This window comes from Puma concolor, chromosome A3 (assembly GCF_028749965.1).
Source record: "Puma concolor isolate L17-30 chromosome A3, mPumCon1.1.hap2, whole genome shotgun sequence".
Classification (NCBI taxonomy): domain Eukaryota; kingdom Metazoa; phylum Chordata; class Mammalia; order Carnivora; family Felidae; genus Puma; species Puma concolor.
The window spans coordinates 79,491,279-79,509,208 of record NC_141669.1 but is presented as its reverse complement, the minus strand read 5'-3'; the positions used below and the strand labels follow the sequence as shown (position 1 = coordinate 79,509,208).

The 17,930-nt window shown below is 38.7% G+C and overlaps 1 protein-coding gene across 7 annotated transcripts in view; it reads right to left on the bottom strand.

Moving 5' to 3' along the window:
* The window catches only part of VWA3B (von Willebrand factor A domain containing 3B), a 214,686-nt gene that overhangs the window by 126,183 nt on the left and 70,573 nt on the right, over positions 1–17,930 (bottom strand). For all 7 annotated transcript variants that reach the window (XR_015249270.1, XR_015249267.1, XR_015249268.1 and 4 more), the window contains exon 8: positions 14,967–15,092. Coding sequence is in view for 3 of the 7 variants with exons in the window: in XM_086701270.1 (XP_086557396.1) it covers positions 14,967–15,092 (126 nt within the window). In the remaining 4 variants the exon portion in view is untranslated. The remainder of the gene's footprint in view (positions 1–14,966; positions 15,093–17,930) is intronic.

Here is a 17,930-nt window from a genome sequence, read left to right as displayed (position 1 = left end):
TACAAAAGCCACATTGTTTAAGTTTATTTATTTATTTTGAGAGAGACAGAGAGAGAATGTATGAGTGGAGGAGGGCAGAGAGAGATGGAGAGCCAGAGTGAGAAAGAATCCCAAGCTGATAGCTTGGAGCCCGATATGGATGGGGCTTGAACTCACAAACCAGAAGATCATGACCTGAGCCAAAATCAAGAGTTGGATGCTCAATTGACTGAGCCACCCAGGTGCGCCAACGAAAGCCACATTCCAATGTATCTACATCTACAATGACATTTAAAATAAATTGAAGGATAATAGTTGAGTAGGCAACAAATTATACCTGTGGCAACAATTTCTTTAAAAGTAGTGTGATGTGGTAAGATAAATCACTTCAAGATGCTTAGTATAAAGTGGAAAAATCAAGATCAAGAAATGAGAAAGGGATTGACAGAGTTTGGGAACTTTAGATTAGAACCTGAAGATCACATGGTAGTGAGAATGGGAACCATAAAGCAGAGTGGGGATGCTGGGATTAGACCAACAGAGAAATCTGAATCTGCTTCCCTTGGGAAATTAAAATACTGCCACTTTTTTGATCCTGCATCACCAATGCCAGGCCTTGATCTTTTTTTTTTTTTTTTTTAATTTTAGTCAGTTTGTTTATTTCATGTATTCTTTAAAAATTTGTTTCTTGAGCTATAATTCATATGCTATAAAAGTAACATTTTTAAATGTTTTTAGTTTGGTGGTTTTTAGTTTGTTTACCTGGTTGTATAATCATCATCACTATTTAATTCCAGTACATTTTCCTCACCCCACAGAGAAACCCTATACTTATTAGAAGTCATTTCTCATTTCCCTCCCCTTCTCCCCACTATGAGTTTACTCTATGGATTCATCTATTTTGGACATTTCATATAAATGGAATCATACAAACTGGCCTTTTATGACTGGCTTATTTCAATTAACGTAATGCTTTCAAAGTTAATTTGTGCTGTAGCATGTATCGGTACCACATTACATGTATTATGGCTACATGATATTCCACTGTAGGGCTGTATCACATTTGCTTATCTACTTATCAGTTACTGGACATTTGTTTCCACTTTTTGTTTTTATGGCTATTATGATGATGCTATGAACATTCATGTACTAGTTTTTGTGTGAACATGTCTTTTTAAGGACTTTTAAAAAATTCAAGTATAATTAAGATACAGTGTTACGGGAGTTTCAAATGTACAACAGGATTCCACAATTTTATATATTTGTCAGTGCTCATAAAGATAAGTGTACTCTTGGGGCACCTGGGTGGCTGAGTCGGCTAAGCGTCCGACTTCGGCTCAGGTCATGATCTCATAGTTCGTGAGTTCAAGCCCCACATCGGGCTCTGTGCTGACAGCTCAGAGCCTAGAGCCTGCTTCAGATTCTGTCTCTGTCTGTCTGTCTGTCTCTCTCTGCTCCTCCTCCCACTCCTACTCTGTCTCTCTCTCTCCAAAATAAATAAACATTAAAAAAATTTTTTTTAAAGAGAAGTGTACTCTTAATCCCCTTTATCTATTTTACCCATCCCCCCACCCACCTCCTCTCTGGCAAATACCAGTTTGCTATCTGTATATAAGAGTCAGATTTTTGTTTGTCTCTTTTTTTTCTTTGTTTTGTTGTGTTTAAGTTCCACATACAAGTGAAATCATATGATATTTATTTTTCTTTGAATGACTTATATCACTTAGTGTTAATCCCTCTAGGTTGATTCATGTTCTTGTAATTGGCAAGATTTCACCATTTTTTATGGCTGAATAATACTCCATTGTGTATATATACCACATCTTCTTTATCCATTCATCCATCAGTGGACATGTAAGTTGCTTCCATAACTTGGGTATTGTAAATAATGCTGCAATAAACATAGGGGTGCACATATCTTTTTGAATTAGTGTTTTTGTTTTCTTTGGGTAAATACACAGTGCAATTATTGAATTATTGATTTATATCGTAATTTTATTTTCAATTCTTTGAGGAACCTTGATAATGTTTTCCACAGTAGCTACATCAATTTGCATTCCTACCAACAGTGCACAAGTGTTCCTTTTTCTCCACATCCTTGCCAACACTTGTTATTTCTTATCTTTTTGATTCTAGCCATTCTGACAAGTGTAAAGTAGTATTTCATTGTTGTTTTATTTTGCATTTACCTGATGATTAGTGGTGTTGAGCATTTTTCATACGTCTGTGGCCCTCTGTATATCTTTGGAAAAATATCTATTCAGATCCTCTGTCCATTTTTAAATTGGATTTTAAATTGGTTTTTTTTGTGTGTGTGTTGAGTTGTATAAGTTCTTTATATATTTTTTATATTAACCTCTTATCAGATGTATCATTTACAAATATCTTCTCTCATTCAGTAGGTTGCCTTTTTGGTTTGTTGATGGTTTCCTTCACTGTGCAAAAACATTTTACTTTAGTGTAGTCCAATAGTTTAATTTTGCTTTTGTTTTTCTTGCCAGAGAAGACATATCTAGAAAAATGTTTCTACAGTTGATGTCAAAGAAACTACTCTCTATGATTTCTTCCAGGAGTTTTATGGCTTCAGGTCTCATATTTGGCCCTTAATCCATTTTGAGTTTTTTTGTATGGTGTAAGAAAGTAATACTGTTTCATTCTTTTGCATGTAGCTGTCCAGTTTTCCCAACACCATTTGTTGAAGAGATTGTCTTTTTCCCATTGTATATTCTTACTTCCTTTCCTGTAAATTAACTGGCCATAAAAGCATGGTTTTATTTCTGAACTTTCTGTTCCATTGATCATTGTGTCTGTTTTTGTGCCATTATCACACTGGTATGATTAGTATAGTTTTTCAGTATGTCTTGAAACCTGGGATTGTGATACCTCCAGATTTGTTCTTCTTTTTTAAGATTGCTTTCACTATTTGGGATCTTTTGTGGTCCCATACTAATTTCAGGATTATTTGTGTTGTGAAAAATGTTGGTATTTTGATAGGGATTGCATTGAATCTGTATATTCTTGCGGTAATAGGGACATTTTAACAATATTTGTTCTTCCAATCCATGAGCATGGACTACCTTTTGGTTTGTGTTGCCTTCAATTTCTTTTATCAATGTTTTATAGTTTTCAGAGTATAGATCTTTCACCTCCTTAGTTAAGTTTATTCCAAAGTATTTCATTCTTTTTGGTGCAACTGTAAATGTCATTGCTTTCTTAAGTTCTCTTCTACTACTTCATTACTAGTGTATAGAAATGTAACAGATTTCTGTATGTTAATTTTGCATCCTGTGACTTTACTGAAATCATTTACCAGTTCTAGCAGTTTTTTGGTGGGATCTTTAGGATTTTCTCCATATAGTATCATGTCATCTGCAAATAGTAAAAGTTTTACTTCTTCCTCACCAATTTGAATGCCTTTTTTTTTCTTTTTCTTGTCTGATTGCTGTCACTAGGACTTCCAGTATCATGTTAAATGTTGAATAAGTGGTGAGAGTGGACATCTTTGTCTTGTTCCAGCTCGCAATTTTTCACCATTGAGTATATTAGCTGTTTTTCATATATGGCCCTATGTTATGTTCAGGTATATTCCCTCTATACCTATTTTGTTGAAAGTTTTTTATTATAAATGGATGTTATATTGTGTCAAATGCTTTTCCCTCACCTTTTGAGATGATCATATGGTTTTTATCCTTTCTTTTGTTAATATATTACATTGATCAATGTGTGAATATTGAACCACTGTCTGGAATGAATCCCACTTGAACATGGTGAATGATTTTTTTCGTATGTTGTTGGATTTAGTTTGCTAATATTTGATTGAGGATTTTTGCATCTATGTTGATCAGAGTTATTGGCCTATAGTTTCCTTTCTTTGTGATGTCTTTATCTGGTTTTGGTATCAGGGTAATGCTGGCCTTGAATTTGGAAACTTGCCTTCCCCTTCTATTTTTTCGAAGAGTTTGAGTAGAAAAGATATTAACTATTATTTAAATGTTTGGTATAATTCACCTGTGAAACCATCTGGTTCTGGACTTATGTTTGTTCAGAGTTTTGGATTTTTCAAAAAAAATTTTAATATTTATTTACCTTTGAGCTGAGGGAGGGGGGGAAGGAGGAGCAGAAAGAGGGAGACAGAGGATCTGAAGCAGGTTCTGCACTGTGAGCACAGAGCTGGATACAGAGCCTGAACTATGAATGGTTGAGATCATGACCTGAGCCAAAATCAACAGTCAGCTGTTCAACCACCTGAGCCACCCAGGCATCCCTGTTAGGAGTTTTTTGATTACTGGTTCAATTTCATTGTTGGCAATTGGACGGTTCAAATTTTCTATTTTTCCTGCTTCAGTTTTGGGGAGATTATATGTTTCTAGGAATTTATCCATTTCTTCTAGGTTGCCCAATTTGTTGGCATATAATTTTTCATAATACTCTCTTATAATCATTTACATTTCTGTGGTGTTGGTTATAATTTCTCCTCTCTTTCATTCCTGATTTTATTTATTTGAATCCTCTTCATTTTTTGATGAGTTTGGATAAAGGCTTATCAATTTTATTGATTTTTTTTTTTGAGAGAGAGAGAATGTACATGCACGTGAGTAGAACATGGGGCCAACGTGGGGCTCCATCTCACAATCATGAGATCATGACCTGAGCTGAAATTAAGAGTTGGATGCTTAACGAACTGAGCCACCCAGGGACCCCTTGATTTTTTTCAAAAAGCCAACTTTGGGTTTCTTTGGTCTATTCTATTAAGTCTTTATTTCAATTATTTCTGCTTTAATCTCTATTATGTCCTTCTCTTGGCCTTGGGCTTTGTTCTTCTTTTTCTAGCTTCTTTAAGTGTATGGTTAGCTTGTTTATTTGAGATTTTTTTCTTGCTTCTTGAGGTATGCATGTATTCCTACAATCTTCCCTCTTTCATTGCATCCCAAAGACTTTGGATCACTGTATTTTCATTTCCATTTGTCTCCGTTTATTTTTTTATTTCACCTTTGATTTCTTGGTTGACCCATTCATTGTTTAGTAGCATGTTGTTTAGCCTCCATGTATTTGTGTTTTTTGCAGATTTATCTCTTGAGATTGATTTCTAGTTTCATACCATTGTGGTTGGAAAAGATACATGATATGATTTCAACATTTTTTGAATTTAATAATCGTTTTGTGGCCTAACATGTAATCTAATCTGAAGAATGTTGTGAACATATGTTCTCAGTTCCCTTGAGCATATACCTAGGACTGGAATTGCTGGGGTGTATGCTAACTCTATGTTTAACATTTGAAGAAATGCCAGACTTTTCAAAGTGGGTGTACCATTTTACATTCCCACCAGCAATGTATAAGGGTTCCATTTTCTCCATATCTTGCCAACTTGCTATTATCTTTCTCTTTTATTATAGCTATCTTTGTGGGTGTGAAGTGTTATCTTACTGCGGTTTTTGTTTACATTTCTCTCATAACATATTTTCATGTGCTTCCTGGTCATTTGTATATCTTCTCTGGGGATATGTCTATTCAAATCCTTTGTCTATCTTTCATCTGGGTTATTGGTCTTTTTTCTTGTTGAATTGGAAGAGTTCTTTATGTCTCCTGAATACTAGGTCCTTATCAGATAAATGATTTGCAAATATTTTCTTCCATTCTGTGGGTTGTCTTTTCATATTTTTCCAGTCTTATTGAGAAATAATTAACATACATCACTGTGTAAGTTTAAGGAATACAGCATAATGGTTTGATTTACATATATTGTGGAATGATTACCATAATAGCTTCAATTAATACAACTAATAGCTTCTCATATAAATACAATAAAAAGAAAGATAAAAAAGGAAAAAAAGGAAAAATCTTTCTTCTTGTGATCATGATTTACTCTCATGATTTACTGTCTTAACAACTTTTCTTTTCTTGTTTATTTATTTTTGAGAGGGGGAAGGGGCAGAGTGAGAAGGAAGCAGAGGATCTAAAGCAGGCTCTGTGCTGACAGCATAGAGTTCAACGTGGGGGGCTCAAACTCACAAACTGTGAGATCATGACCTGAGCCAAAGTCAGACGTTTAACTGACTGAGCCACCCAGGTGCCCCTTAACAACTTTTCTATACAGCATACAGCAGCATTAGCTGTAGTCATCATGTTGTACACTACACCCCTGCTACAGGAATACCTCATTTTATCACACTTTGCAAATACTGTGTTTTTTATAACTTGAAGGTATGTGGCTATCTTGCATCAAACCAATCTATCAGTATCATTCTTCCAACAGCATTTGCTCATTTCACGTCTCTGTGTCACATTTTGGTAATTCTTGTAGTATTTTAAACTTTTTCATTATCACTACAGTTGGTATGGTGATCTGTGATCAGTGAGTATGACTTACTGAAAGCTCAGATGATGATTAGCATTTTTTAGCAATAAAGTAATTTTTAAATAAGGTATGTACACTGTTTTTTAAGACATAATGTTATTGCACACCTAACAGACTACAGTATAAACATCATTTTTTTATGCCCTGGGAAACCAAATGATGCGTTTAACTCAATTTGTTGTGATATTCACTTTATTACAGTGGTCAGGAACCAAAGTGACAAGGTCTCCAAGGCATTCCTGTATTGATATATGCAGTTGTCTTTTAAATCAGATAGGAAGGAAAAAAGAATTATAATAAAAACTACATTTATACTTGTATATTAAGCCATATAGTTAGTTTTATTTGTGCTCTTTATTTCTTCATGTGGATTCAAGTTATTCTCTAATATTCTTTAATTTCATCCTGAAGGACTTCCTTTAATATTTTTCTCATAGGGCAAGTTTGCTAACAATGACACCTATTTTTGTTAATCTTGAATGTCTTACTTTCTCCTCCTTTTTTGATGGGTAGTTTTGCCAGATATAATATTCTTGGTTGACAGTCTTTTTTCTTTCACCACTTTATTTATTTATTTAAAAAAATTTTTTAATGTTTTTATTTATTATTTTTTTTTCAACATTTATTTATTTTTTTTGGGACAGAGAGACAGAGCATGAACGGGGGAGGGGCAGAGAGAGAGGGAGCCACAGAATCGGAAACAGGCTCCAGGCTCCGAGCCATCAGCCCAGAGCCTGACGCGGGGCTCGAACTCACGGACCGCGAGATCGTGACCTGGCTGAAGTCGGACGCTTAACCGACTGCGCCACCCAGGCGCCCCTGTTTTTATTTATTTTTGAGACAGAGAGAGACAGAGCATGAGCAGGGGAGGGGAAGAGAGAGAGGGAGACACAGAATCCGAAGCAGGCTTCAGGCTCTGAGCTGTCAGCACAGAGCCTGACGCAGGGCTTGAACTCACAGACCGTGAGATCATGATCTGAGCCGAAGTCGGACGCCCAACTGACTGAGCCACCCAGGCGCCCCTCTTCACCACTTTAAATATTTCATCTCACTACCTCTGACCTTCATGGTGTCTGATGAGAAATCAGCTGTTCATTTTATTGAGGGTTGCTTGCATATAGGGAGTCATTTCTGTCTAGCTGCTTTCAAGATTCCTTTTCTGAGACTGGCACTTTCTGTTGTGGAAGGTTATTAACTATTTATTTAATTTCTTTAATAGATATAGGCCTACTCAGATTGTCTGTTTCTTCTTATGGAAGTTCTGACAGATCGTGTCTTTCATGAAATTGACCCATTTTATCAATTGATACATTCAAATTTGTAGGCACAGAATTTTCATAATATTCCTTTATTATCCTTTTAATACCTATGGGATCTCTAGTGATCTCATATTTCATTTTTTTTTTAATTTTTTTTTCAACGTTTATTTATTTTTGGGACAGAGAGAGACAGAGCATGAACGGGGGAGGGGCAGAGAGAGAGGGAGACACAGAATCGGAAACAGGCTCCAAGCTCTGAGCCATCAGCCCAGAGCCTGACGCGGGGCTCGAACTCCCGGACCGCGAGATTGTGACCTGGCTGAAGTCGGACGCTTAACCGACTGCGCCACCCAGGCGCCCCTCATATTTCATTTTTTATATTAGTAATTTGTATTTTCTTTTTTTCTTGGTTAGCCTGGCTAGAGGCTTATTGATTTTATTGTCTTCTCAAAGAACCAGTATTTGATTTTGTTGATTTTCTCTATTGATTTCTCATTTTCAACTTCATTGATTTCTGCTCTAATTTTTATTATTATTTTCTTCTGGGTACTTTGGATTCAGTTTGTCCCTCTTTTTCTAGTTTCCTAAGGTGGAAGCTTATAGATTTTAGATCTATCTTCTTTTCTAATTTATGCAGTCAATGTTATAAATTTCCCTCCAAGCACTGCTTTCACTGCATCCTACAAATATTGGTAAGTTGAACTTTCATTTTCATTTACCATAGTCACTTTTTAATAACATGATTCTAGCTCTGACATTTCATCATACTTTGTATTACATTCCAATATCCTTCCTAAATTTAATGCATCACATCTACAGGATTCTAATGAACTAATTCTTTTCCCACATTTTGGGAGAAATTTTTCAGTAACAGCTTTAACTCTAACTTGTGGAGGCATTACATGATATTCTTACACAGAAATTTTTGTTTCTTTTTTTAATCTGGAAAAGACAGGGATTACTACCTATTAAAAAAAATGCATGTTTGAGTTCAACAAAATCCTGGCCCTTTTAGCAGTATCACTTACTGCTTATAATCAGCCCTGTTAACATTGATTTGACTATAAAGAGCTTTAAAGGTATAAAAGCATACTGGAAAAAAATTCAGTTCTGGGAAGAAATATTATTTTCTCTTTTGCCTTGCTGGAAGTGTGAGCACTTTGACAAGTGTTAGATTTGCTTTTGGTTACATAAGAAACCAGCTGTGCTCTGCCCCAGATCTCATCCTGCCAGTTCTATTTGAACAAAAGGGAAATGTATTCTTGAGAAAGTAAATATGTACAAGGGCTCTGTAAATTAGCCTGTTTTGCTTCAGATCTCAAGTCATCATGTTGGTAAAACAGTCTTCATCTATTACATTGATTGTATATCACTGGTACAGAACAGAGAACTCACATTTGTTCTTCTCTGTATATATCAGAATCCAAAGATCTTGGGATCAAAGATTCAGAAACATGGCATTCTCACTTGATGGGTCCATGTGTTTATACCAAGAATGTTTGCTCATCCATCCATTATCATATATCACTTCACTCACAGCTATCTGAATCCAGACTTATAGAGTCAATTGCCTCTCCTCCTTCTCTGTTTGGTCTCTCCAGAGGGCTTCAGTCTTAATAATCCAAACAAGCCTCACCATGTTTACCCCCAAACCTGGTTCTCCTCCAGCATGGTGTCCATCTAGGAGCTTAGCTTTGACACCTATAATTTCCTCACTCCCAAGTTCTTCCAAGTTCAATATATGAATTCTCCCTCAGATCTGCCAACTTATCATCTCTCACTTATACATCTTAACTCTTTTCCCTCATCCTCACTTGCCCTCCCTCTTCTAATCTGTTTCCCACCCAGTAGCCCAAGTGAATTTTTTTTCTAAATGCAAATCTTATTTTATCATTCCTTTGCTTAAAATTTTCCAGTGGCTTCCCACTGGTATTAAATTAAGGACTGACATCTCATACAATGGCCTACAGACCCAGCATGATCTGATCCTTGCCTATCTTTCCAGACTCACTGAGGGTCAACTGCTAACTTATCTCTACCCCACTCATCTTTCTAACTCAAAATCTGTGTATGTCACCATGACTTATGACAAGAAAGACATCTGGCTGGTGGTTTAATACAATGTCAATAAAAACAAGCATCACCCCTCCCCCCCCCACCATGTGTTAAAAAAAAAACAAAAAAAGTGTTCAAAACTCCTGTAGAGCTCCCGGTTGGGTTGGAATTGCCTACAAGGGATTCAATGAGCCTCTATCCTCTTCCATGTCTTTTGACATCAAGTTTGATATTTTGAACCAACCAAATATTGGGAGTCCAACCTTGGTATGATTATACAACACAATTAGACTTATTATCTCCGGTGAGTCATAAAATGGCTGTGAAGGTTATTACAAATGAGGAGTTCCTGAAATGTTTTGAGCTGCAGCATCATCCAAAGAAGGGTAAAGTTTCCCTAACTGGGACAAATCCTTGAATGTTTTGTGAGAAAAGCCATCTTCTTGTTTGAGAGTCATAGCTGGCACGCACGCGTGCGCGCGCGCACACACACACACACACACACACACACACACACACACACAATGCTCAGATACATTAACACCAACATTCTGAACAGCTCAGCACCTCATGAGTGATCCACATCATCCTCTTTTACTTTATTAACAGCTGTGTTAGGTATAACTGACATAAGATAAACCATACAGATTTAAAGTGTACAAATGGGTACATTTTGACATATGTATGGTAGTTTATGTCTATCATCTTGCCATTGGTTTTCTATTGGCCCTATCTATCCTTTGCTCTCTTTTTCTCCTGACAGATTTTAGATTATTTTTTAATTCCATTTTATCTCCTTTGTTGGCTTGTTTTTAAATAGTAGTTACTTTAGGTATATAGCAAACATCTTCAATGTATTGTGCCCTAACTTCAGCTGGTATTCATGCACAGTATAAGAACCTTACAATAGCATACTTCCATTTCTCCCCTCCTGGATTTTTGTTTGTTTGTTTTGCAATGCATTGGTTTGTTGTTGTTGTTGTTTAATTGTAGTAAAATATACATAACATAAAATTTATCATTTTAGCCATCTTCAGGAATGCAATTAAGTGGCATTAAATATTCACATTGTTGTGCAACCACTGCCACCATCCATACCCACAGCTTTTTCAATATCCCAAACAGAAACTCTATACCCATTAAATAATAACTCTCCATTCCCCATTCCCCTCAACCCTTGGTAATCACTCTATAAATCTGACTATTCTAGGCACATCATATAGGTGGACTCATATCATATTTGTCATTTTGTTTCTGCTTTAGCCTATATCAGAATTTCCTTTCTTTTAAAGGCTGAATAATACTCCACTGTATGTACATAGCACTGTTTATTTATCCAGTCATCTGTTGGTGGACATTTGGGTTTTTCATCTTTAGAACTTAATGAATAATGCTGCTATTCCCCTCCTGGCTTTTATGCCATTGTTGTCATACATTTTACTTATACATACGCGACAGGCCTCACTGATATTATTTCTGTTTAAACAGTGAATTGTCTTTTGGACATTTAAATAGAAAAATATCATATATTTACCCATGCAGTTATTTCCTGTGTTCTTTATTCCTTTGTGTAGCTCCATTATTTTCATTCATTTTTCCATTTTAAAGTATCATAATCCTCCTGCTTGAAGGATTCCCTCTAACATTTCCTGAAGTGCAGATCACTGCTAATACTTCTTTCATTTTCATATGTCTAAGAACATCTGTATTTTGCTTTTTGTTTTTTTGAAAGTTATTGTCACAAAATATAGAATCCTGGATTCAAAATTTAAAGTACTGAAAGGAAAAAAAGACGTTGCTCTACTCTTTTCACTTGCAAAAAGAATTCTGCTGTCATGGTTATCTTTGTTCCTTTGTATGTAATGTTTCTTCTTTTTCCTCTAGTTGCTTTTAAGATTTCCTCTGTCTTACTGGTTTTGAGCAAATTGATTATGATGTCTTTTGGCATACTTCCTCTCATTTTCCTGTACTTGACATCCATTGAACTCCTTGGATCTTGGTGTTATAGTTTTCATCAAACTTGGGAAATTTTTAATCTTTATTTTTTCCAATATTTTTCTGTTCCCTTTTCTCTTCTCTCCTTGGAAATTCTATCTACGTGTTCCCTGAGATACAGGGAATATCCAAGGTGAGCTCTGTTAGAAAGAAAAGACTGGTCTCCTGTGTGAGCTCCAAGACTATTCTAGAATTCCTCCCACTGGATCTTTCCCAGCCTCAGGTGATTTCTCCACATGAAAGAATTCATCCACAAATTCTCAAGGGGGGCTCTGCAGATTTCCAGAGTTCTCTGTACCTCTCTCCTCTCTGGTAATTTGTCTTATGAAATCTAGATTTCTTGGTCTTCCTGGACTTTTAGCTCTGTCTCCCAGACTCAGAAGTTTGCTGTGCTCCACCCAGGATCCTTCTCCCTACACCATGGCCCTGAAACTTTCTCAAAGCATTAAGCTAGGATAACAGCAGAGTTCACCTTGGATATTCCCTGTATCTCAGGGGTCACTGGCCTTCATTGCTTGGTGCCCAGTATCTCTAAAAACCATTACTTCATATATTTTTGTCAGGTTTTCCCTACCAGAGATTTCTCATGTCCTACTCTTGGTAAGTAAAAGAGGTCAAAATTACCAGTGGCCAGAGTGTCTGACCTCACCATCTTCTTATCTAAAGCCTCAAGCTTATGAACCATCCCTGCCAGATATTGCCCTCCTGCCCTATGGTTGTAGGTTCCAGCTGGTTCCTGAACCAGTACATCCAGCCCAGGGGGCATGTGGGTGCTGCTAAGCCCAGGAAGGTAGATTTTGTTTAATTCACATGAAGGTTTCACATGCAACGGTAGTCCATCTGGCCTCCTCCATTCTAACGTTTCCCCCTCCAGATGGCTATGCTAACTCCTTCAGCCTTGCAGGCTCTGGGCAGCCAAACTTAGGGACTGGCTGTGCCTTCACATGAAGCACACCCTCCTTTGCCTCAATAACACTGTGTTGTGGGTAGCAACAGGAACAGATCAGACACTCCACATGTAGTCTCTGGGGCCAAAACAAAGTTATAAAAGCCTCAGTGGGTATCCAACAGTGGCCAAATTTTGCTTTTTAACTAGAAATGGGACACCTGAAGCATCTTTGAAAATGTATGCTTGGAGTAATTTTAGTTTTCAGTTTTGGGTGTGTGTGCGTGTGTGTGTCTGTGTGTGTGTGTGTATTCGACTGAAATAAAGGGATGAAAATCTATCCTTTATCAATTACTAAGGCCACTATCTCTTTTGTTTCCTTTAGGAATAATACCTAAAAATCTTCTGTTAATCCTCAAGACTAACTACCCCAAGCTTAAATACTCCCTACATTAGTCTGTGCTACCACAACAAAATACCATAGTCTGGGTGGCTTAAACAACATAAATTCATTTTCTCACAGTTCTGGAGCCTGAAAGTCAAAGATCAGGGTGCCCTCAGGATTGGTTTATGATGAAGCATCTCTTTCTGGCTTGTAGATGGCCATCTTCGTACTGTGCTTTTCCTCTGTGCATGCATGGAAAGAGAGAAGTCTCTGGCATCTCCTCCTCTTCTTAGAAGGACATCAGTCAGACTGGATTTGGGTCCTACCCTCATGATCTCATTTAAACTTAATTACCTATCTTAAAGACCCTATCTCCTCATACAGCTACACTGGGGGTTAGGGTTTCAACACACAAACTTTGGGAGAAACAATTCAGTCCACTGTACTCCCCCAAACCCTGAGCAGAGAATCTTTGCCTGGCGTGAATGTTGACTTTAGCTCAGGTCCCCCTGCTTCATTTTCATTCTCTTGGGATGACAGAGGACTCTTTGGGTTGATACTGAGTATGGTGTCACTACCAATGAGCAGCCCCTCTGGATAAGCTTGGGGACCTGGAGAGCTGGCCCTGGCAAAACATTGCAGCTGTGCTGCCCCAGACCCATAGCTGGACACCCAGTCACAGTAAAAAGTCACTGTCACCTGGAATTTATCAGGTTACACAAGGTATGCTCTCCCATGCCTTTAACCTCTTCCTCCCTCTACACGTATCGCTTCCCCACTTTTCTTCAACTGTATCCCTGCCCAGCTGCTCTCGCCTCCTTGCCCTTCTTCCACATTGACACCTCTGTAATATAGGCAGGGTACCAGGAGGCAATACAGCCTGGCAAGGGTTCCCAAACTTTGCTGTGGTGATTAGGATCACCTGGGAAGCTTTCAAAACCCCCCTCAATGTCCAGATCACATACTTTATGGATTCAGTCAGAATGTACAGGGTGAAAGCCAGACATCAGTACGTTCCTGAGGAACTGGGTTTTGAATCCTAGTTTTACTGCTTCTAGCTGTGTAACCTTGGGCTAAATGGAGAAAATAGTAGCACCTATCTTATAAGATTGTAGGTAGGGTTAAATGAGTTAATACTGTGAAGACCCTAGAACGGTGCTTGCCACGTAAGGTATGTGTTATAAGTGTTAACAACCATTGTTACCAGAAGTGTCTAAATGAAACCAGTTCCCTACAGAGGAAAATCCTTTACTAACTTAAGAGAATCAGTACACAAAGTCCCCAACTGTGAAAGGGAAAAGAGTGAGCTAACATTTACCAAATACCTGCTTGGTGCAAAGCATCCATTACTTTATCCAATCTTTACAATAATCCTTCAAGACCAATATTATAATTATTTAACAGAAGAATAAACTAAAGCTTAAATAGATTAATTTGGGTTAATTCCAAATGATGGAGTTGGGATTTTCCACCAGGACTTTCTTACTCCAAACTCAGGTTCCTCTGAATCCTCTTCTCAACTAAGCCACCACCTTCGGACTTTTGTGTTCATCTCTGCATCACCCAATTTTAGCAACAATCCTGTTAAGTCAGTTCAGCCAGAATTCCCCACCCTTCACATATGATCAAATTCCTCATAGCCTACCACACCCAGGTGGTAGCTGGTCACCCTGGCCTGCCTTCAAGAAGAATCCTGTCAGGTAGGTTTGGCCAGAATTCCCCTTTACCCCTGATGTCTCCTCTTAGTAATTTTCCATCCATTAACCACCACTGCCCCCTCAACCCCTGTTCCTTGGCTACAAATCCCCACTTGTCCATGTTGTATCCATCACTAAGCCCGGCTCTATACTGGTAACTGCAAGTTACCACTTTCCTGTCCAGCTGGTGTTTTTTTTGACAATCTCACTAACACACACACATTCACATACACTCACATACACATACACACAAACCACAGCACAACTCTGGAAGCAATCCTCAGGAAACAGTCCTTCATCCCCAACTAGTAACAGTTATGACTCTTACACTATAAACATAAACAGCACCCACCACTGTCTAGTGTGGCCACGTCAGACTTGGGCGGCTCAGCAACCAGCCTCTGGATCTGAGTCAGAATGCTGCATGCTTCCTCCATCTCCTTCCAGATGAGAAACACGTCCTCTCTGACCCCAGCTCCTGGGAAGGGAAACACAGAGTGAGTGGGTGGCTATGGCAGGCCCAAGAACCCTCTAGTAGTCCTAGAGGCCTGGCATACACCAGTCAAGTATCTAGAACATTTCTGAACATCAAATTCCACCATCTCCCCTAATGTGAGAATCAGAACTGAAATCCCTAAGGAAGTGCTGTCAGCTAAGGAAACATAAATGCAGACTTTGGGATGCAGCAAATCTTTGTAAATATCTGTACCAGCCAGAATATTTTAAGATGAATTACTGATAATACTCAAATAAGGGAAAGAATAAAAATATTCAAAATCACCTAATAAAGGCCAAGGTGAGGAAGGGAAATTCAATGGTTTAGGAAAGTAATACTTCCTAACCTTTCTTGATTAAGCTGAGATTTCCTGCTTCTTTTTTTTTTTTTTTTTTTTTTTTTTATTCATTTTTTTTTGGGACAGAGAGAGACAGAGCATGAACAGGGGAGGGGCAGAGAGAGAGGGAGACACAGAATCGGAAACAGGCTCCAGGCTCCGAGCCATCAGCCCAGAGCCCGACGCGGGGCTCGAACTCACGGACCGCGAGATCGTGACCTGGCTGAAGTCGGACGCTTAACCGACTGCGCCACCCAGGCGCCCCTGAGATTTCCTGCTTCTTTGAAAACCACCTTCACAGTCTTTATTTTCCCCTAATGTAAGAGTGATTCTTTGACCTCCTTTTCTGGATCTCTGCTGTCTCAATTAAGGGTTAGGTTTGGCCATATGGCATATTTTTTCAAAATGATTTGGCTTCTAAATATAGATACTAATATCATTCTCACAATCAATTAATCAATAAAAGTTTATCCCGTAGGTAACAGGTCCAAAGCTGGGATAGAGGCTCTGCCTTCACCAAGATCTAGGCCCTCACAAATTAGTCATTTCCATACATTAAGTAGGGTATAGGAGTGGGAGGGAAATGGATATGACCACAGAAGTGCAATATAAGGGATCTGACATCATCAGATCTGTGGTGGTATCTTGACAACATCAATATCAATGTGATGGTTGTGGTAATGTCCTATAGTTTTGCAAGATGTTACCACAAATGGAAACTGGATAGAGAGGACCTGGCTATCTCTATTATTTCTTACAACTGTGTATAAAGCTATGATTATCCCCACACACCTCCTGACTAGAGCCTGCTATGCACACAAGGCCAGTAGTGACTCCAAGAGGCCATGAAAGAACCACCCATTTTCCATGGCATCCACGGGCCCAGCCACTGCCTTGGTACTACCCAAGGCATTGCAGGATTACCAGGGAGTTGCCATTCTGGGGTTGTTCCTAATTCGGCTGTACAGACAACTATTTAATAGCTATGTTTTCTAGTTTTAAAAATTCCACTCCAATAAAAACCTTAAAAACAACAACAACAACCAACTCAATTTCAGACAGTATACAGTCAGCTCAGAGAACACTGACTCTGTTATCATTAAAGTAAGCTACATCCAAATTCTCTAATGATAAATACCTCTGAGGGTACCTGCATTGTGCTCAGTATTGTGCTCAGGCCTTTCTAAACATTGTCTCTTTCTCTTTTTACCCCAACTCTGCAGGCAAATTCTATTCTTGTCCTCCTTCTACAGTATATATAAACTGAGACAGAATGAACTGTTCAAGGTCACACTGTCAACAAGCGGCAGAGCAGGGAAGGAGTCAAACCCAAGTTGGTGTGACTATACCAATTCAGCCACCCTGAATAGTTGCCCTAGAAAAGGATTGGATGGTTATAGAGGGTCCCTGCAGCCACGTCCCTGAGCTGCTATTAAGATTCCAAGTCTGTCTACCTAATAGCCCACAGACGCCTGAGATCCCATAACCACGGAAAATGAGAGACCACCATCAGGTCTTGGGGCTGCCCCCACCCAGGGTAAAAGGATGGACCTTAAGCTACCAGGATAGACCAGAGTCAATGTTTCTGACTTTTAAAATGTCGTCAGGAAGGGCAGGGCAGAAGTGAAGGGATACCAGGGATCTGGCCCTCCCGAAGTGAGAGAGTATTAAAAGCTATATTCATAAAGAAGCAAGTGACAAGCCCTGACAGAGATGGATAGCCACCATGCCTCTGCAGCCATCAACAGCCCAAGGAATGGCACGTGATGTACACCCAGCTCCATGGTAGAACTCCAAAAATATCGTAAACTGCTGCCAAATGCAAACCTTAAGCCCATAGCACTTTCTGACTGTTGTAAAAGCAAAACTGGCTTCCGGTTGCTTGCTGCAGCACAGAGGGGTTAAACAGCAGAATGCTCCAAGAAGTTCAAATGAGTCAAGGCTTTCCATTTTCCCCAGATTTGCCAATAATGTCTTAAGAGGTAGTGGACCACGGGTCAGCAACAAAGGAAAAATTCAAAGAAACGGAGGTGGCTCTTGATGACGCAGGAACAGGACATGTGTTTAAGGGGCAGCAACTGACAGCACGCTCCCAGTGCAGGCAGTAACGAGATGATCACTACACGGGTTTAGTCATTATAATTAGGCAGTTACAGATTCCTATACTGGTGATAAGAAAACAAAATAAAACTGTCCATTTAACCAGATTTGCTTTGAAAACAAAACAAGAAAAGCTGCAGGGCAATACAAAGTAGACCTTAGAATGTAGAGGTTTTATTTCATTATTCCACAGGCAGTGAGGAAGGGCTGCCATTTTTATGAGGGTCACTTCTAAGGGATGTAGCTGGGACATCAGACAGCTGCAGCCAAGGGAGACAGCCCTCTTCTTAAAACAGAAGAGGGTGGAAGACAAGGCACAGGAAATCCCAGTATTCAGAGAGCTCTGTGAATTTGAGATGCCACAGAGGCGACAAAACCACGAT